This window comes from Podarcis cretensis (genome assembly GCF_951804945.1).
Source record: "Podarcis cretensis genome assembly, chromosome: 2".
NCBI classification, from domain to species: Eukaryota; Metazoa; Chordata; class Lepidosauria; order Squamata; family Lacertidae; genus Podarcis; species Podarcis cretensis.
Window position 1 is genome coordinate 3,486,070 of NC_137171.1, and position 21,123 is coordinate 3,507,192.

Sequence of the window (21,123 nt, forward strand, 5' to 3'; positions counted from 1 at the left end):
CCTAGTCATTACAACCCCAACCTGTCTTCCACAGCAAAGTGCGTCCCACACCGCTAAAGGGCGCTTTCGCTGCTGCTGCTGCTGCTGCTGCTGCTTTCCAAACAGAAACAGTGGCAACAGCGGCCTGTCCTTTAGGTGCTTCTGTAGTTGCAAGTTAAACCCCGTGGAATAAATGCACCCAGCAAGGGGCAGATGCCAGAGTGATGGACCTGGAAGACCAGGGTTCAAATCCCTACTCCACTCTCAAGCTCACAGGCTGGATCTAGACATGTCAAAGAAGCAATTCGGTTAAACACCTTGTAAACTCATGCAGGGGAACCTGATATGGAAACATGGGACTCCACAGCACCAACTGGTGTCACAGTGTTATATTGCATATGCAGCACATATAAAACACTTTTTCTTTACCAATCTAGCGGAGTCCACACTCTCAGCCTAACTTACTTCACAGGGTTGTTGTGAGTATAAAATGGAGAATGGGAGAACCACGTATGCCGTCTTGTGGTCCTTGGAGGAAAGGGGGGGTATAAACCTACAAATAAAAAATTAAGCAGCTACCTTCCAGAGTCTTGTTTCCACCCAGAACACGGCCAGCTGCAAAGCTTTGGTACTTGGCTGAGTCACTGATTCATAATGATGCCACTTAGGTTGTTGAACTGGCACTGTTGCACACCACCCCAGTCTCTGAGCAGTGTAAGATTCCAGGGGTTTCAGGTACATTTACCCAGGGCCTGTGTTTCCTTTTGGAAATGAGGCACAACAGAGACTGTGGTGTCTTTACAAAATATGGTTTATATAATACACATATTATACAACCTGAGCCTACAATGGAGGGGCTCACAGCATTCACATGCCAAGAGGGTCCTGCTTCTCCCACAGCTGCCGCCCTGGATTCAGGCAGCCATCAGCCACGGCTCTGACCCTCTCTCTAGCTTGCTGCGTTTTACTGACTGCTGCCTTTACCAGACTGCAACCGTCTACTCCTATCTTCCATCATGGCCAATGTTGAAAACCCAATCCTAAACACTACTCTACTTCAAACTCTGACCTTGGTCTTTCTAACTAACTCAGAGCTGGAGGAGCGTCTCTTCTCCTTGGCTTACTTAAAGGTCCATTACTTTCCCTTAGTTCTTGGTTAATGGCTCATCTCCCAGGTGATTACCTCATGAGGAAACTGGTGTGGCTCATATTTTACTGCAAACTGAATCCAGGAATTCATTGTCCAGCACTCGGTTTAATAACAAGCATTACATTCTAAATCTTACTGGGCCCAGGAATTTAGGGGAGTCTGGAACCCCCTGAACTCATATTGGTATGTTAACTCAAATGCAGGTCCTCCACTGTCCTTGGGACGTGTGCATAGAATTGCAACCCAAATCCTGTTTTTTTCCAAACACCTGCTTGTATGAATACGGCTTGCAGTTCTGACCTGCAGCCTAGCTCTGTAGCATTATTCACAACTGGTTAAAGAAATGAAGCTGGTGTTAGTTCAGCCCTGGTGGCAGATGGGGATTCAGAGCCCCTGCAGAGCCCCTTGTGGGACTCAAGGATGGGCTAGCTTGTGGGCCAGCTTGAGGAGCATCAGCACTTTGAATCTGCCCCCCCCCCCCTGGGTAGATGCTGTCACCATGCCTGTGGGAGGTTGCACAGTAGGAACCATATGTTACTGCTCGGGCCTCTCTGAATAGAAACCTTTTCTCAGCAGCTAAAGCTGGTCAGGAGGATCCGGCCTCCACAGAGGCAGCTCCCTGCCTACGCCTTCCTTTGCATGCAGGGAATAGCTCTGACTTCCCTGGGCCTCTGTTGCTTAGAAGCTGGGAGGTTTCTCTGGGCCTGGACACTGCTGAAGGAAGGCAGAAGGGGAGGGCCCCCCAAAATGCAGTGAAAGGGTGGCACAAAAAGTTGCTGAACTTCCGTTGCTACAAAACCCACAATGGACATTTCCTGTGCTGCAAAGAAGATGCAAAAATAAACCCACAATCAATTCCCAGCTGCATGGGGAAGATATAAATTTAGCTTTGGAGGGAGGTGGGAGTCAGAGCTGAGAGGCCAAAGCACGAGGGAGCTTATAGCTGGGGTGGCAGGATAGGGGAGGGGTGGCACAGCATTGGCCTTGCATGCAGGAGGTCCTCAGTTAAGCTCCAGGTAAGGCTGGGAGAGACCCCTGTCTAAAATCCTGGAGAGCCACTGCTAGTCAACTTGCTGAGTTAGATGGACCAACAAACATATTGCGCAGAAGACAGCTTCCTATGTTCCTATAATACTGTTGGTGGGGTATTTTATTCTGATCATCCTTTAGATGCAACTTTTGGGTCTTCAAGTTGTTTCTCTCCTCCTGATTCTTGGGGTCATCTCTATTGCCAAGTTCTCCCCAGAACCTCTGTACATGCTTACCCAATTCAACTGAGCTATATTTACACAAATGCACATTATTTTCATGCCATGTGGAACAGGCTGAGATGTTGAAGTGAAAGGGCAGGATTTGGCAACTGGCCAATCCCACCCACATATGGCTACACTTTAGGTACAGCGTTCCTCTTTTTGGTGTGAGTACATCTGCAGTGTAAAGATGCAGTCTGCAGGAATGGGGACCTATTAAAGTGGCATTTATGCACTAAATGCATGTGGATATACGACCCATCCCTCTATGTTCTGTGGACATTTCCTCTCATTTACTGAACCCAATACAATGACTACTCATAAGTGTTGCAACATTATAGCCCCTTTTACTACAGCCCCTCCATCCTAGCCCACAAACCACAGTTCCCCTTGGGTTTTCAAGTCTGCAATATTAGAAACTCTCCTTACCTGTAGTGAAGATGCTTGCTTTGCTCATTTAATTTTCATTTAGTATTTGAAACCCACTTTGCCCTGTGAAATGAAGCCCTAAGTAGGTCCAAGTGTACAGGATCAAAAACGATTCAGGTACCTTTTCTATTGGATTGGATTTGCTACAAGCTGAGTAGCAAGTTTCAGAATGGCTCAGAAAGAAAACTCACGAGTGATTGCTGAAATTCTGCACCTTGCAAGTGGAGAATGCATATGTGCTATTCTATGGGGCAAAATATGATATTTTGAAGTGTACATCTTTACAAGACTCTGAGGCTAGTTATCTGTCAATCCACGGAATCTCCAGGTAAAATGAAAGGCTTCAGTCAAAGACTCTTAAAGAGCTGTTGCCAGTCAGATTAGATAACACTGTGCTAGATGGACAAAAAGCCTATTCCTAATGGGCTAGCTATCCAATGTCTAATAATAACTAGATATTAGCTATTAGATTCTGGTATCAAAGTCTCCACTGCAAATTTTCAGTGGAGTTATCCCCACTCTCCCAGTGTAATTCTTTGGTCACGATCAGGTCATTTAAAAAATAATAAAAACTTTTAAGGCATTCAATTTTGCTTTTAAAAAGGCTATCCAAAAAAAATTGGAATGAAAGAATAATCCATTAAGCTTGTTTCCAGTAGAGTGGAAATTTGAATATATTCAACTATGGGCATATTTCGGGGGGGGGGCAGGACTTTGTTAGGGGCAGAAACAATGTGATTGGTCAGTTAGTTAAGTATTTCTATTGTTTTACTTGATGGGGGAGGGCAAATGTCCTCCCTTGCCCATGTATTCAACTACAATGACACCACTATGGGGAGGCATTTTTAAACAAGAGGAGCATGTATCTCAACGCTATTCCCATTTCAGTTACCAAATCCTGGCTCTGGCCACTAAAATGTTTGTAAAATCATCCAGCAGGATTTTGACAACGAATAATTTTATAATACACCTCTAACCCCCCCCCCCCCCCGCCTCGGCACCCTTCAATTAACCTTGGAAGCTTGTTCCCCATGGTTTACACGGTCACAGGCACACTTCACCCACGGACGTCCAGTTCACACAATAGCGGGCAGCACGCCCACCTCACTTACATGCGGGACCATGCACGTCACTTGCACTTCCAAACACAACATCGCACACGTGAAACCCAAGCACTCACGCAAACGCAAAGCCGTGCACACCTGGCACGAAGGGCGGGCGGGTGCAGCAGGATATCGAGCACGCAGCCCCACCCGCGAAACCCCGAGCAGGCACTTCTCGCTTTCTCTCTTGCCAGGGACTCCAAAGTCCTGCGCAGGCGGGGCGGAACGCACCACGCCCAGCAAAGGGAGCCGGGGCAAAGCTGCCTCGTCGCCGCCCCCAGCCAGCGCGGCGGCGGCGGCGGCGCCGGATCCTAAGCCTGGCCTGGGAGGCGCGCGGAGGAGGCCGGCGACAGCCATGCGGCGAAGCAGCGGCGGCGGCGGCGGCAGCCCGGCGCGCTCGGCCCCTGCCCGGCCCGCGCGTGGGCCGAGCGGAGGGGCGCGCGCGCCAGGAGGCGGCGTTCTCCTTCGCCGCTGCCGCTTTTCTGGTCCGAGGCAAGAGCCGCCCGCCGCCCCCGACGCCTCCCACGCGCCGCGGCACCACCACCAGCAGCAGCAGCAGCAGCAGCTCCGAGCCGCCGCCGCCGCCGCCGCGGCTCCATTGTAAATCCGGCGGCGTGGGAGGCGATTCCGCGCCAGAGGCTCCGCGCCGAGGCGAGGAGGAGGAGGAGGAGGAGGAGGGAGGAGGAAGGAGGAAGGGGGCCGAGGCGCGGCCAGGGACGGACGCGGAGAGCCAAGCCGGCGGACAGGCGCCCTCCGACGCCCGGCGCGCACTCGCCTCTCGCCCAGAAGAGGAGGAAGGCGCCGCCGCCGCCGCCAGCGAGGCTCGCAGGGCCCGGGGTCCACGCCCCACCCCCCCGCCACGCCTGCCAAGGAAGCCGGCAGCCCCTCGAGGTCGCGGCCAGGAGCGCGCGCGCGCAAAAGTAAGCGGGGCGCGCTGGGGGGGGGGGAGGGAGAGAGGGTCGTCTCCCTCCGTTCTCGCCTCTGCCCCAACTCCGCTCCCGCAGCTAGTCAGGGAATTGCCCGCTTAGGAGGCCGGGCGGGGAGAGGAGAGGGGCTGCTGGGACTCCAGGCTTTCGCGAAGGCGCACCTCCGGACACGAGCCGCTCGGGCTCCCAAGGGGGAGATGCGCGGCCCGGGGCTTCTTCCGTGGATTCTGCACACGCTCAGAGACGCTTCGGCCTGTCATTTTTCTGTCCCTGCTCGCGGGCTAAGTATTGCCCTGTCGGGTCCATCAGAAAGGATCTTCCCCAGCACCCCCGCCCTCAAATCTCTTATCTCAAATGATGCCCAGGGGTATTTTGAGGTTGGGTTGTAGCATCCTGAATGCACCTAACCAGGGTTTGGACTGTGAGTATCTGGGGAGGGGCAGGCAGGGCGAATCGTGGAGCTAAATGTCTTTGGGAGATTGGGGAAAGTGTCTCCTAGGCGCTTCAAAAAGGACTTGGAAGCTTTCCTGGTCAGCTGGAGACAGCAGAACGTCCCCATAAACTCCCAGTCCGAAATCCTCCTTCCAGAAGAGTATTGGCAGGAAGCATGATGTGGGAGGAGGGCAAGGAAGTTTGGAGCTAGCAGTGCCTTCCCCCACCCTGCCTGCAAGCTTCATTACCCAGCTCCCTTACACCCCCCCCCCCAATCACTCACATTTCCACATTCCAGCACTTCCCCGTAGCATTGCTCCGGGGGAAAAGACACACATAAACACATATTGGGGGGGGGGAGAGAGAATGGTAGTTTACAGAACTATCCTAAGTGCCCCAGTGCCTTTCATTTTGACCAAGAGGGGACAAGGAGTGGGTGTCTGCGGAGTGTGGGTGGGTGTGTTTTAGGGGAGACAAAGAGCATGTGTTTGTGTGTGGCCTCTTCCTAGTTTGCAGAGAAGATCCAAGTAATTTGAGTTTGTTTGAAATGTCCTTGGCTTTAGTGCAGACAGAAGGTCCCATTCAGCTATTGTAGTGCATCAGTGGTGTGGGGGGTGGGGAGAGCTATAGGTGCGTTTTGTACCTTCATTTCGAGTAATTCAGGGACAGAGGACGCTCCTTGCATGCCATGGTCTGAGTGCAAAGTGTGTAAAGGGCTAAAGTAGATGCACTTTGCTGCCTGGGGTGAAGGACAAGACAACACCCCCACCTCCCATTTCCCATTCCATGCCAATTTTGAACAGGCTCATAGCTGAGTCTTCCTTCCACACCAGGCTTTGCCCCACGATTGAGGGGGCCGCGGCTGTGTGACACCACCATGCTGTACATGCATGAGCTTGGAGGGTGGCCCCTTAATTGAAAAGGGGGGGGGGGCTTGGCTCCCATGGCCCCGCATAGATGGCGCACGTGTTCCACACTGTGCAATGGGACAGCATCCTTCACCACTCCTGAGGGCAACAGGCTAGTGTAAGAGGCACAGGGCAGGCCGCATGGCACACCTAGCACTGCCACCCAGTGTTTCAGCTGCAACTCCCCACTCACCAGCACCTGCTCCCTGAGGCATGTGCCCTCAAGCTTGTCTGGCCCTCAAGCTTAGGACTGTCTACGCGGACTAGTCGTGGTTCTCTGGAGTTTTAGGCAGGGGGTATGTCCAGCCCCCCCCCCCTGGAGATGCCAGGAATTGAACCTGGGACATTCTGCACACCCAGCAGTTGCTCTACCAGTGAGCTGCGACGCTTCCCCAGTTTCAGCATGCATTTTGTGTAGATCTCGCTGAATAGGCTCAGTGACAGTGCAGAGGAAAAAGTGACATGGGGGGCGAGCTCTTTGCTTTGATGGGAAGATGGCTGTGTGTTACGGTTGGAGGTTGTTGTGTAGGATGTGGGTACGCAAGACGACACTCACTTATTCCAGGCAAATTCATCCAGAGAAAATGCCACCCTCTGGCCTCGGGCTCACAATCACTAATGATGATCCGAATCACAGTCACAATGTTTTACAGGGTGGCAAAGAGGTGGGAGGTAAACCTCTGGAGTGGGTGGGAGGGGGGTCTCTTCCACCCCCTTTATAGAATCACAGAATTGTAGAGTTCGAAGGGACCCCGAGGGTCATCCAGTCCAGTCCTCTGCGATGCAGGAATCTCAGCTAAAGTATCCCTGACAGACGCCCAGCAACCTCTTCTTTAAAACCTCCATGGATGGAGAGTCACCATCTCCTGAGGGACTCTGCTAACAGCACTTAGCATCACAAAGTTCTTCCTGATGTTTAGTCGGAATCTCCTTTCTTGAAACTTGAATCCATTGGTTCGGGTCCTACCCTCCAGAGAAAGAGAAAACAAGCTCGCTCCCTCTTCCATGTGACAACCCTTAAGTTCTTTGAAGATGGCTTTCCTATCTCCTCTCAGTCTCCTCTTATCCGGGCTAAGCATACCCAACTCCCTCAACCGTTCCTCATAAGGCTTGGTTTCCAGGCCTTTGATTATCTCAGTCCCCCTCCTCTGTGCAAGTTCCTTGCTTAGGACCAGTTCACACAGATAAGTGGTACTTGTTTCTTCTGCACAATCGTCTTCTGTGGTAGGGTAACCACATGGAGAGACTTCAGTGTGAATTAATAGCTTACATGGGGACAGTCTAATCAAGGGCCTCTGTGTTAGCAGAGTACATAACCATTCACTTGCAGAAAACAAGCAGCCCCCTTTTAGGGGCGAATCAGGCCTCAAACCACAGGTTAAATTACCCATGTCGGTAGAGCATGAGACCCTTAATCTCAGGGTCGTAGGTTTGAGCCCCAGGTTGGGCAAAAGATTTCTGCAATCCAAAGGGGTTGGACTAGGTGACCCTCTGGGTCCCTTCCAATTCTACAGTTTTATGATTCTATCATTCCAAACCTGGTTGTGGCTAATAAGCCCCAGCACGTGCTCTCCATTTGTCCACCAGTCCCATGCCTGCCTTCTCTCCCCCTGCTTTGATTAACCATGGGGGCGAGACAAGAGGGTGCGACTTCATCTCTCCGTTTCACCTACCCTTTCTGCCGGCTCACCTCGCACTCTGTCCCTGCTGCAGGCCTCTGGCTATGGCCCTGTCCCTGCCTCGTACCCTGGGCGAACTCCAGCTGTATCGTGTTCTGCAGAGAGCCAACCTCCTCTCCTACTATGAGACCTTCATCCAGCAGGGCGGCGACGATGTGCAGCAGCTGTGTGAGGCAGGCGAGGAGGAGTTCCTGGAGATCATGGCCCTGGTTGGCATGGCAACCAAACCGCTCCATGTCCGGCGCCTGCAGAAGGCCTTGCGGGAGTGGGCCACCAACCCAGGGCTCTTCAACCAGCCAGTGCCTTCCATACCTGTGAGCAGCATCCCTCTGTTCAAGATCTCTGAGTCTGGGGGCCGCAAGTCCCTGACCAACGGGCACACCAGCCCCGGAGAGACCCTCAGCAAAGCCAGCGCTACCTCCCCCGCCAAGAGCCCCTCGGATCCAAGAGAGAAGCTGTCCCCCTTGCCGGCAATTCAGTGGGGCAATCCAGAATCGGAAGAGGAAGGAGGAGCCTCCTCGCCCAGCGAGCACCCCTCATCCGCAGAGCACCTGGATCCAGAGCTGGCACAGGCGGTCTCGGAGGGTGTGGACCGACTGCTGCGCAGCTGCCCCCGTGGCGGCGAGACCGAGCTGAGGACCCTCATGAAGCTGAACAAGAAACTGGCCAAAGCAGTGGGGCACATCTTCCGGATGGACAGCGCGGACCCTCGCAAGGAGGAAGAAATCCGGCGCCACAGCGCCATCTACGGACGAGGCGAGACCCGGCGATGCGAGGGCAAGCAGCTCACGCTTCATGAGGTGAGCCAAGGAGGCTGGCTGGCTGGGGAGGCAGGATTGCTCACCATCCGGGGACTCCTCCAGGCCCAAGCAGAGCTGGCTCAGACCCAGAGTTTGCAGTGGAGCAGCCCCATGCGGTGCACGCGGGGGTAACACTTTATGGCAAGGGGAGTGCATGTCTGCTAGTTCGTATTGTTTCGTTTTTAAAATGGGGCTTGGGCGCTCCAACTCTAAAGGTAAAGGTAAAGGTACCCCTGCCCGTACGGGCCAGTCTTGACAGACTCTGGGGTTGTGCGCCCATCTCACTTAAGAGGCCAGGGGCCAGCGCTGTCCGGAGACACTTCCGGGTCACGTGGCCAGCGTGACATCGCTGCTCTGGCGAGCCAGAGCCGCACACGGAAACGCCGTTTACCTTCCCGCTGGTAAGCGGTCCCTATTTATCTACTTGCACCCGGAGGTGCTTTCGAACTGCTAGGTTGGCAGGCGCTGGGACCGAGCAGCGGGAGCGCACCCCGCCGCAGGGATTCGAACCGCCGACCTTTCGATCGGCAAGCCCTAGGCGCTGAGGCTTTAACCCACAGCGCCACCTGCGTCCCACGACTCTAAAGGGAGTCTAAAGGGAGCTAAATTAGCTTAGAGACAGGCTTCCTTTTCCCTGAACGAAAGGAGCTTTGATCCGGCAGACACTGCCAGTGGTAGAAGGGTTGTGGGAAGGAATTTCTCCCAGTCCCCTGCAGCTTTCAGGGGGCTGAAATTGCTTCCTTCACCTTTCCACCCACTGGGAGTATTGCATGAACAGAGATCTGCCTGGTGATCTGTATATCACCGGCATTTTTTATCCAAGAAACTGGTAATAAAATATTGATTCTGGATTGTTACAGAAGAGGGGAGTTAGACTTGCTGTTGTTCTTTGTCTGCCCCCTTCACCCCTCAAGCGCCCCTCCAGTCTTCCCCACAGCATTGTTACAATGGGGAGCTTTCCTTTAAAAGAGACCTCAAACTGGCAAGCGATTGTGTGGGGTGTGTGCCTGGCACTCCTCACCAACGTTGCCCGGTGGTAAGCCATGCACTGCTCTCCCGATGGCAGTGATCGGCTGCTCTTTGCTCATGAGTTCCCCAAGAACCACAGGGGTAGACAACATGGTGCTCTGTAGGTGTTTTTGTACTCCAGGTCCCACCCTCTGTGCTCATGGGCCAGGCGGGGTAGGGTCTATGGGAGCTGGAGTCCAGCATCGTCCAACGTTGCCTCCCCTTGCTGTACCGCAAGAGCCCTGTGGACTCAGTATCCTCATCGCTTCCCCAGAGACTCACTCTGCCCTCTCCATCCTCCCAGCTCACCATCAACGAGGCTGCCGCCCAGTTCTGCCTGCGGGACAATTCCCTGCTGCTGCGAAGGGTGGAACTCTTCTCACTGTCACGCCAGGTGGCCCGGGAGAGCAGCTACCTGTCCTCACTTAAGGGATCCAGGTGAGAACCAAACCCTCTCCTTCTTGCTAGTGGTAGAGCCTTGGGAGGGGGGGTTTACCTGAAAGTGAGGCTGCGGCCTCCGGCTGTAATGCTACTGTGGGTCAGGGGCGCCAGCTCCTGGGGACTGAGCCCTTTTCCTCCCCCCATCCCAGAAGGCAGAGGCGAACCGCAGATCCAGTGGCAGCTCTTCCTCCTCATCCTCCTGCTGTGAAGCAGCCTTCTGCTGGTGGCAGCGCCAAGAGGAGGCGGATCAGGAGCCACCAGCCACTGAAGTGACGTTGCGCCCCCCCATTGCCCTCGCAAGCTGGCGCCTCTGCTGTGAGGCGGGGTGGGGAGATGGTTCAGCAAGCAGCCTAAAGATTCTCTGCCTGGTAGGGTGGAGAGCCTTTTCTTCTATTTGAACCCTCCCCAGCTGTCCTTCCAGATTGGCAAGAAGGGAGGTGTCAGTGCCTACTTTAGCTAAAAGTAAATACAACCAAAACTCTTATTTATCTGGAAACACAGATTTCTGATCTAGAAGCCCTGACCCCTAATTCCTGATAGGTGAGGATGCTTTGCCATTGCTCAGTGACAGAAGAATGTTTCTAATTATTATTTTTCCTGATATTTTTGTGCCCCAACATCACAGAGACCTGGACTGAGCTTTGCTGGGTCCTGGGACAAAGTGAGTTCTGCCGAGGGATGTCCACCTGGCCTGTTTATCTCACCCCCTGGCAGGGCCTTTTCTGCAGTGACACCCCAGTTTTGAAATACCCTGACTAGTGATGTCAACATTAGAATATTTTCAGTGCCAGGTTAAGACTTCCTTGTTTGCCCAGATAGAGCAGTGCCTAGTGGGTGGCGCAGGTGGGGCTCCAATGCTCTCCCAGCTTCCCAAAACTTTAACCTGTCCCCCTTTTGGCAGATGGTAGTGACTGAGTATTGGGAAGCCAGGAGAGCAACAGAGCCCCACCCGTGCCTCCACACTGGCTGCTACTGCCCAGATATTTTACAAGGTCTATATTTGTATTTTATCTGCTTTTTGCCTGTTAGTTTGTTTTATGATAGATTATGCTTTGCTTCAGTTGTATTTTGTTGTTGTTGTTAGTATTATATACTGCCTGGGGACCTGTTTGGATGAAGGGCAGAAACTTTAAAAATGAAGAGCTGCTTCCCCACTGCTCCAAATAGTAGTTTGGGCACCCAGTAAATGGGCTTGGCACTCTTTGGCAACTGGAGCTGACCCAGCTGTGACTGTGCAGTACATGCACATTCTGCCACCCTTTCTGCTTATGGCCCTTGCTGCTGCTCTCACTCATGGAATGGCCTGGTTCAAATGTAAGAGGAATCCATTGTTTGGCACTGAAGGTCAGGGCCTTGCATGAGCCTCTGGTTTGCAAGCACTCCCTCCACACCCCTCTCCTCCTTCTGTGCATGTGCAAAGAGATCAAAAGCTTCAGCGTTCACTTTTGAACTAACCACAGTTTGCAGTTATGTCCAAACTTGAGGACCCATGGCTTGTTCTAATTGCGGCAAGTTATCAAACCAGAGCATCAAACTACAGATCACAGATTCCCAATGTAACAGAGAACTGTGATTAGTTCAAAAGGGGAGGGGGGGCACAAATCCAACACCCACCGCAACACGTTCTCGTGGTTTCCCATTACAGTGGAATGAATGTGGCAGTTAATGGGCAAAAAGAGTTTATCTGTGTGATATTGTAGGTGCCCAGCGTCTCACTTAAACAGGCCCTCAGCTGCTGTGCCTGCAACATTAATATGCCTGCAGCGTCCCATGCTGCAGAATCCTATATGCGCTAAACTGGCATGTTCAGGTGAGGGGCTCAGTTTAAATGTAGGAAGGCATGCAACGTTATATGGCTGAGTTCCTCACTACCTGGCAGTATGTTTAAATCATTCTTGATACCTTTTTGACTTCTTCAGTGCCCAGGGACGAAATCCTGGCCCGTTACCTAGCAGAGTGTTCTGACTCCATTGTGTCTTTTGTCCTCAGGCTGCATCCGGATGAGAGCGGTTCTGGCCAAGCCAAGCGCTTCAAGCAGGAGGTAAGCTGCAGAGCCAGCCCAGTTGCGCCTGCATGAGATTGCAAAGATAATGAATGGGAAGCCCTGTGGATCCCCAGAGAAACTGCTACATAAATGGTGGTGGTGATTCACGTGTTCACACACATAGAAACTGGCAAGTCTATGGTACGATGGAGCAGGGGAAAGCACACACTTTGCATGCAGGAGATCCCCAGCTGAATCGCCAGCATGGAGGTCTCTTGCCAGTCAGAGCAGAGACAGTGCTCAGCTAGATCAGGGGTCAGCAAACTTTTTTTGGAGGAGGCCGGTTCATCGTCCCCCAGACCTTGTGGCGGGTTGGACCTCGCGTGCAGGCGCACACGCGTCAAAGGGAGCTTCTCTCCCCCAGCCCCTCCCCTCCCCCTGCTTACCTATGCTGCTGCCATCGGCACTGCGCTCTCCCAACCGCGGCTCCTGTGCCTGCCCTTGTGAGCGGTGGAGGGACGAGCGGCCCGAAAGGGCTGGCTGGCTCCGGAGAGGCGCTGCCCAAAATGGCGCTCAGCCAGCTCAGCCCAGCCCCCTTCCTGCACTACAAAAATGTGAGTCATTTTGGGCTCACAGCTGTCCATAGAGGCACAGGTTAATTCTGTGCCCAGGGCAGCTCTCTACCAGCTCCATCTGGTACGCAGGTTGAGACCCTACCTGCCCGCAGACTGTCTCGCCAGTGGTGCATGCTCTAGTTATCTCCCGCATGGACTACTGCAATGTGCTCTGTGTGGGGCTACCTTTGAAGGTGACTCAGAAACTATAACTAATACAGAATATGGCAGCTGGACTGGTAACTGGGAGTGGCTGCCGAGAACATATAAAACCAGCCCTAAAGGATCTTCACTGACTCCCAGTATGTTTCCGAGCACAATTCAAAATGTTGGTGCTGACCTTTAAAGCCCTAAACAGCCTCGGCCATGAATACCTGAAGGAGCGTCTCCACCCCCATTGCTCAGCCTGGACACTGAGGTCCTCCTCTGAGGGTCTTCTGCTCACTGCAAGAAGCCAAGTTACAGAGAACCAGGCAGAGGGCCATCTCAGTAGTGGCACCCTCCCTGTGGAACGCCCTCCCACCAGATGTCAAACGGATAAACAGTTATGTGATTTTTTAGGGAAGGAAACTTTAGGGAAGTTTTTAGTTTTTAGTGTGTGATGTTGTATTGTACTTTTACAATTTTTTCTTGGGAGCTGCCCAGAGTAGTTGGGGCAACCCAGTCAGATGGGAGACATGTAAGTAAGTAAGTAAGTAAATTAGTAGTAGTAGTAGTAGTAGTAGTAGTAGTAGTAGTTTAGAGTTCATTTCATCAGATCTCTGAAATATTATCCCCAGTTGTAACATAAGCTGCAGCTGCAGGTATACATGTGGGGGTGGAATCATAAGCAGTGGGATTAGAGGATAATTAAATGCAAAAAGTACTGGTCATAGTGACAATTCAATTAAAGCTGGAGCCTCTGCCGAAATAAGCTTCCTGGCTCTAACTGACTTTTCCCTAGCAAGGTTCGAAGCTAGAGAGCATCCACCCGCCTTCCCATTCCCATTCTGGGCCTGCCTTCCAACACCCCTTCCCCAATCTGATTCAGGGCTCTGGGGCACACACAGGAGACAGTGGAGACGCTGTGACTGCCATATCTCTTGCAACATCAGGAGATTAGGGGCCAAACTAAACGGGTCATTAAATATGTACAGGGGTCTAATGTGCATTTTTATCTTTCAATAGCAGCTGCAGTGTGGGGGGGCGCGGGGGGCGGTTAACCCTTTCCATGCATCCATCTCTTCCCGTGAAGCCATTAGTCTCACGCGGGACGATTCCATTGTGTCAACTGTTGGTTGAGCATTAATTCCCTTCCCCAGACACCAGTCCCATTTCTGCTTGAGCATGGGGTATAGCTGACATTTGCAGATAAAATAAAGTGCACATTGAACAGTTGCATGCATTTCAAGTCACTTTTAAGTGAATGGTCTCCAGCATTGAATCTGACAAACCTAGTGGGGGATGTGTTTACGGTGGAGGCAAAGTCTTTTTCCAAAGGACTATACGCTCAGCTTTAATGCCTGCCTCCCTTGTCCTTCCAGCAGGTTGCTGAGCACAGCCGTCCTGAACTTCCCTTGGTCTGCGAACCCTTCCTTCCTCAGTACCGGTCCAGCGTGGAGGAAGACACAGCCAGCTTGTCAGGGGAAAGCTTAGATGGACACCCACAGGGTGAGTGGACTGAGCTCCAATTAAATGTTCCAACTGCATGGAGAAGTAAATTAGGGTGCCTCAAGACTGTCACTGTTTTGTGGGGCGGGTGCAAGTAAGTTTAGGTTTGCACTGTTGTTTTTTATTATTTTTATTTAGAGCATCCGTACCTTGCTTTTTAGCCAAAAAGGCTCCAAGAGTGGATTACATGCAGTTAATTCAAACAAAGTAGTACCTGCCTGCAGACTTACTATCTAAAAACCACAAGTAAAGAAACGGGCAAAGAGGGAAGAGGAAAAAAGCAAATTCGGGCACCAATTCCTAAATAGTAGTTCATATAATGATCAGCTGTCAGGGAAACAGCTCAGGGGCAGGAGGTCTGATGGATTAGAGTCCAGAAATGGCTGAAATCCAGAAAAAATAGTCTGTTTTCCTAGTGCAACAAATCCACTTTTTTAAAAAGTATGACTTTTTGAGTCTTGGAAAGTGACTGGTAAATGTATTGAAAAATGTGGGATGAACAAATGACGTAACAGGAGGACATATAAAACACCATGCCAGCAAATCAGGAAGAATGCAGGACAAATGTTCATTGCCATATAATAACCCCACAAACAAATCCGAACAAATGCTCAATAGAAACTGGATCTAGAATCTAACCTCCATGTAAGCTTTGGGTGAGCAAATTGGGATGAATGCTGAATAAACAGGCCCCCTGGATCTCATGCCTTTTGGCCATGGGGCCAGAAGAAGTCTCCTAGACTTACAGGGAGGCTCAAATACCCTTCCTTTGTGTTGGAGCTCTGATTCTTTTGCCCTTTGTTTGTTTGCTCTTTCTAAACTTGGAACATGTGTTGACTTGTACATAATTTGGAATCATATTCTGTGGCTCACAGACTTTGCACAACAGCACTAAGTTCTGTCTGATTTTGACTTCATCCTGAATGCTTTCTGCATTTTGCCACCTCAGATTCTTCATGTGCACAGACCTTTCCCTCGCCAAACAATACAGATATTTTGAGCTTTGATATTTTTTTTTGAAACCCTTGAGTATCAAAACCTACTCTTTTAGGCATATTTGTGTTTCCTAAAAGCCATCTCAGTGTCCTAACTGCCGTTTTCCAGAGGGGCTGTGGATTTTGGGCAGAAAATTCTCAGTACCCTGACAAAACCAGCAGCCCCAGGGCGTTTATTAGAGGGATATGCAGCAGTAGGTTGGCTTTAAAACCAGCTTTTCATTTCTGTTGAAGAAACCTCCTGTGTTTCCTTCTCAGAACTATGACAACTTTCTCTCTGAAATGCAAACCATGTCATGTACATCCCTAAGACTTTATTCACTCACTTTATATTCCATCTTTCAGCATAGAGCAGCCAAGACTTGCTTGGCAACTCTCAGAAGATTCCAAGAGATTAGAAAGGGATCCCATAGCTCAGAGATAGAGCGCCCGCTCTCCTTACAGAAGGTCCCAGGGGCAGCTGTCTTGCAGGACAGCCTTCTGAAATCTGCTGCTCCAGATGTTGTTGGACTCACAGCTGCCATCATCTCTGGCGTCTGGCAATGCTGACTGGGGCTGATGGGAGTCAGAGTCCAGCAGCATCTGGAGAAGGCTGAGTTAGAATAACCTTGTGTAGCAGGACACAGGCCTGAGATCCTGAAAAGTCACTGCCTGTCAGAGCACATCAGCCTTCCCGTACTTGCCCCCCACCTGGCAGATTTGACTGCGACTCCTTCACCGTGAACCAATGTCGTATTGTCTAAGGCTGATGGGAGTTGTAGCCCTAAACATCTGGAGAGCCAGCAGATGGGTAACGCTAGAATGGACAGTGCTGGGCTTTGCAGATCTGACTCAGGGCAGCTTCAGCTGTTCAGAGACACAGCCAGAGAAAATAAAGATGGACACATTAAGACCAAAGGCTTTCTAACCTTTGGTCCTCCACATAGTGCTGGATTATACCTCCAGACCCGGCTGGCTGCATCTGATGGGAGATGGGCTCCGACAGCATCTTTCAATACCACAAGTTCCCCCTTCCTGTTTTGCACTTTTCAATCGCCACTTCTGATTTGGCATTCCAGCAACTCCTCCTGTAATTCTGATAAGAGCACAGCAAAGCTTTGCAAGTCTCAGCAGGGAGGTGCCCCCGGGTGCCATCGTTCTGAGGTGCCAAACTGACGTCATTGACGGGATCAGGTTCGCTGGGGCAAGGCCTCACGTTGGCAGGGAGCTGAACGGCAGCCGAGTTCCCATGAACACAGAGGTCTTAAAGGCATGCGATGTGCTCCTGACCCCTGCCTCGCTCAAGTCTCGGGGTGCTGCTCCTGTTCTCCTCAGCAGCTCCCACCATAATAAGGAACCTGCCTGGTCGCATCCCCAGCTTATGTGAATGGGTTTCTGTTTTCTGAGTAGAGGATAATGTGTTCTCTGGACCATGGTGGTTGACCTGTGCCCTTCCAAATGTTACCACAGTGCCCTTTCGTTGTTTCTCCTAGATAATGCAGATGCTGTTTAGTTGTAGATTAATAGGATTTATGTGAGTAGATCAACTAATTACTATGCATAATTTAGGAAATACATGAAGTGCCAGTGGAAAACATGATTTAAATTATTCAAATCATCTGGGTCCACTCCCTCCCCCTGTGATTTTAATTGATGTGCCCTGGTTGAATTGTATGCAAGAGTTTCATAATAATAGTACTATAATATTTATTATTTGTACCCCATCCATCTGACTTGGGTTGCCCCAGCCGCTCTGGACAGCTTTCAACATATATAAAAACATAATAAAACATTACACATTAAAAGCTTCCCTATATAGGGAATTCTTTATCTGACAGGATTGAAAAAAGCTGGAAGGTGTGTTCCCCTTGTATTTTTGGTCCCACCAAACATAAACTGATCCAGGAAACAGTGCTGCCCATTTCTACTCTAGGTATCTTCAACCTTTTTAGACTTAGGACCCTCTTTTAACCCAAACATGCATTTGGGGACCCATTCCGTATGTTTGCATGGTGGTTAGCGTTCCTGTTGCAACCTACCTTGGATCAGGCTGCTCCCACCAGTTGAAGAACAGTGTTCTGCTCTGTATCTCACTTGCAGAATGTGCGTCCTGCAAGAACAGAATCCCTACTCAATCTGCCTCCCTCAGTGATTCCAGTCTTTAGGAACCTATTCTAAGCTCCGTTTCTTGACCATGTTAGAGCTGGATAGACAATGGGGACTTGGCTTTTCTGTGTCTAGGTTACTCCTAGTTCTTATCGTAGCTTTTGTTTGGAAGAGAGTCTAAGTTCTGGAGTAGAGCGGGTCATTCTGTTGACTCAATCCATTTTCGCACAAGTTCGCACCGTCCTCCCCATTGATTTCCCCCTCCCCCTTTTCTGCAGCAACAGGATCCTGTCCTCGGCTTACACCACCCCCCAACGCTGCCCCTGACACACTTCTGAGCCTCCCGCCCCATGGACTATGGAGTCGTCATATCCTGCAGCAGACTTTGATGGATGAAGGGCTGCGTCTGGCCCGGCTGGTGTCGCACGAGCGGGTTGGACGGGTCAGTCCCTGCCTGCCAGCGAAGCCCCCAAGCCAAGGTAAGAGGCTTCCTCTCCCAGGCCTGGGACAGCAAGAAAAGCCTTGCCCATCAGCTTCGCTAAACTAATAAGTGGGCACCACAGCTAGGATAGCAACGGGCATATAGAATCAGAATTGTAGAGATGGAAGGGACCCTGAGGGTCATCTGGTCCAACCCCTGCAATGCAGGAATCTCAGCTAAAGCATCCATGACAGGTGGCCATTCAGCCTCTGCTGAAAAACCTGCTTGGAAGGAGAGCCCACCACCTCCTGAGGGAGACTGTTCTATAGGCAAACAGATCTTGCAGCCAGAAAGTTTTTCCTAATGCTTCGTCAGAAAGGACAAGGAGCCTTCACAAACACTGCCTAGCTGGGCTTAGTCAGGAAAGACATCATTAAATCAAGAAAATGCAAAATACATGAATGTCTGACAAGACTAACTTTGATGGCTTCCAAAACGCAGTTTTGGGCCCAGCAAAATCTCAATAACCACATTAAGCTCAAGATCATCATGCTACCTTATATTGGTTATTACTATGTCGCAAGGAGATGCAGGAATAAAAGCAGCGTGTCATAGATTTTGTGCCTGCCAAATTCTTTTTGTTTCATTAATCAAGGGGGCTTCCAGGCTGACGCTGTTTTAGGGTGGGATTCAGTCACATACTGGCAAATTCAGGTTGTGCAACTAAAGCCGATTTGGACCTCTTGCACAAAAGGTTGGATGTTTTGCGACAAGGAATGCGACAAGAAAATGCACTGCCAAGTGTAGGATAATGATTGCGTGATGCGATGTTGTATAATTCCCACAAACAATCACAATGAATGCTTAAGAACAGGGATGTCTGGAAGCACCCTAAGAGTAAGCTTACATGAGCAAAATAATTTTTGACGGCAAAGACCACCGTGTGGTGATCTTTCCTTGTGGTCACTGGAGAATGGCAGGGAAAACTGAGGGGATGGTGCTTCAGAGCTCAGATGCTAAGGGTATAACCTTTGGAACCACCCAAAAAAATACATTGTGCCTGTGGGGATCTGCAACTGTGGGGAAGCCCACAGTTGTGGCGGGAGCTCCTTGCTACTTGAAGTTAATAACAACAGAAAAAAAGGCCAAGGACAGGAAATTGCATATTTCTGCCTGACTTTCAATTTCTCATTTTAGAGTTCGGGGAAAATCTTTCTGAGCGGTGCCAGCCCCCAGCAGCACAGGCCGAAGCTAGAAGAAACAGCATCAAGGTGGAACCGGATACCAACCGGCAATGAGCAGCAGGTGACTTGTGGCTCAGTCGCCAAGCAATAACATGCCAACCAGCTCTGAACATCAGACTCTGGCAAGGGAGAGGGGCGCAATTCTCCCCATCACCACAAGGAGGCGTGCTTGGTTTCCTCAACAGAGCAAGGCTACCATATTAGCACAACACATTTTATTACTCCTGGTTCTCGTCACAAAATGGAGAACCTGCCTCTCCCCCTCCCTATTAACTATGTAAGATGTTGGGGGCCATCCTCACTACAGGCGATAGCCATGAGCTCAGGGAGACCCAATCTGTGGCTGGCTTTGCCCTGTGAAAGGCAACTGGAAGGTCAGCCTCACCCACAGCCTTTCGTCCCTCATGAAGCCTGGAACTCTGGGGTACATAGCCATAAAAACACAAAACCCCACACCAATACACTTTGAGCCCTGAACAGAAAGCTGATTCGATTTCTCAGACACAAGCATTGATTACACTGGGCAACAATTTTTTACTTTTTGAATGTTGTCTAGATTTCTACAACTGATTTAGGGTATTTTTGCACTGCTGAATCAGGAAATGGCATCCGTTTCTCTCCATCAGGTCAGGTTTTCTGTAAACTGAATGGTGGGCATTGATAAAGGTAAGTACACGTAAATTGCATGTTGCTTCACCATTTTTCAAACTTCAGGGCTTGGAACTTCTGTTTCTTGGAACTCCTGGAATGCTCAGCAGCACGGAGGTCTCTCTTCAGAGTCCAACAGTAGTCAGCCATCATGACTGCGTCCCAGTGACCCTGATACCTGGTCTCCATCTCTTTCATGTCCTGATGGAATCTCTCCCCCTGCTCGTCACTCATTGAACCCTGGTTCTCAGGAAACCGGTCCATATGTGAAAATAGGTAGTGCATCTTGATGCTCATGTTGCAGCTCAGGTTTCTGAAAGCAGTCAGCATGTTGTTGACAAGTTCTGCGTAGTTTCTGGCCTTATTGTTGCCAAGAAAGTTCTTCACTACCAGAACAAATGCCTTCCACACTTCCTGTTCCACTTTGTTCATTGAGTTTCCAAACTCTGGATCTCTGATGAGCTGATGGATCTGAGGACCGTCAAAGATGCCAGCTTTCAACTTCTCTATGGTCAATCCTGGAAAAGCCTGGCACAAGTAAATGAAGCAGTCACCATCCTTGTCCAGAGCCTTGGTGAACTGCTTGATTAAGCCGAGTTTGATGTGCAGCCATGGGAAGAGTATTCTGTCTCTGTCCACCAGAGGGTCGTTGATGACGTTCCTTTCTTTGCAAGGCACCAATTCCTCCCGCACAGGCCAGTCCTTCTTCGTGTAATGCTGAGCACGGTCCCTACTATCCCACATGCACAGAAAACATGGGTACTTGGTGAAGCCAGACTGTTGTCCCAACAAAAAGTTCACCATCTTCAGGTCAACACAAATAAACCACGTCTGCTGATCATAACCAATTTTCTCCAGCACATACTTCACCGCTTCATAGTTCTCCTTCAGTGTACTCGAGTGAGCCAGGGGTATAGAGGCAAACTGGTTGCCATTGTGTAGCAGAACACATTTCAGTGATCACTTGCTGCTGTCAATGAACAGTCTCCAATCTTTGGGTTCGTACTGTGGCATTCCAAGCTTGAGCAGAAGCTGCGCAGTATCTGCACAGTACACCAAGTCCTTCTCTTCCGAGAAAAAACGGAAGTACTCTTGATGCCTGTTGCGGAAGAAGCTGATGCGAGCACTGTCAGAGAGGAGGTTTTTTCCCTTCAATCTGGATGCCAACAGTTCGGCAGAGTCCTTTGACAAGCTGAGGTCGCGAACTAGATCATTCAACTCCTTTTGGGAAAATGGATGTGGAGCATCACCTTCAAGAATCATTTCTTCTTCATGTCCTTCAACACTGGAGGCATCTTCGTCACTAATGTCAAGAAGTTCTCCGAAGATAGGCCCTGGAATTTCATCACAATGAGGTACAGGACGACGTGCTGATTG

At 50.6% G+C, this 21,123-nt stretch overlaps 1 protein-coding gene across 1 annotated transcript; it reads left to right on the forward strand.

The window, feature by feature from the left end:
* Nucleotides 1-4,699: 4,699 nt before the first annotated feature.
* Nucleotides 4,700-19,612, forward strand: NAB2 (NGFI-A binding protein 2). The gene is made up of 7 exons (XM_079967111.1): nt 4,700-4,831; nt 7,891-8,656; nt 9,969-10,102; nt 12,095-12,146; nt 14,230-14,353; nt 17,712-17,912; nt 19,052-19,612. The coding sequence occupies exons 2-7, from the start codon at nt 7,901-7,903 to the stop codon at nt 19,150-19,152; spliced, it is 1,368 nt and encodes a 455-aa protein (XP_079823237.1). The 5' UTR covers nt 4,700-4,831; nt 7,891-7,900; the 3' UTR covers nt 19,153-19,612.
* Nucleotides 19,613-21,123: the final 1,511 nt, after the last annotated feature.

Coding starts and splice junctions, on each gene's coding strand:
- NAB2 (XM_079967111.1), top strand. CDS start 7,901: ATGGCCCTGTCCCTGCCTCGTACCCTGGGCGAACTCCAGCTGTATCGT. Junction 10,103..12,094: donor TCCTCACTTAAGGGATCCAG/GTGAGAACCAAA, acceptor TTTTGTCCTCAG/GCTGCATCCGGATGAGAGCG. Junction 17,913..19,051: donor AGCGAAGCCCCCAAGCCAAG/GTAAGAGGCTTC, acceptor TTCTCATTTTAG/AGTTCGGGGAAAATCTTTCT.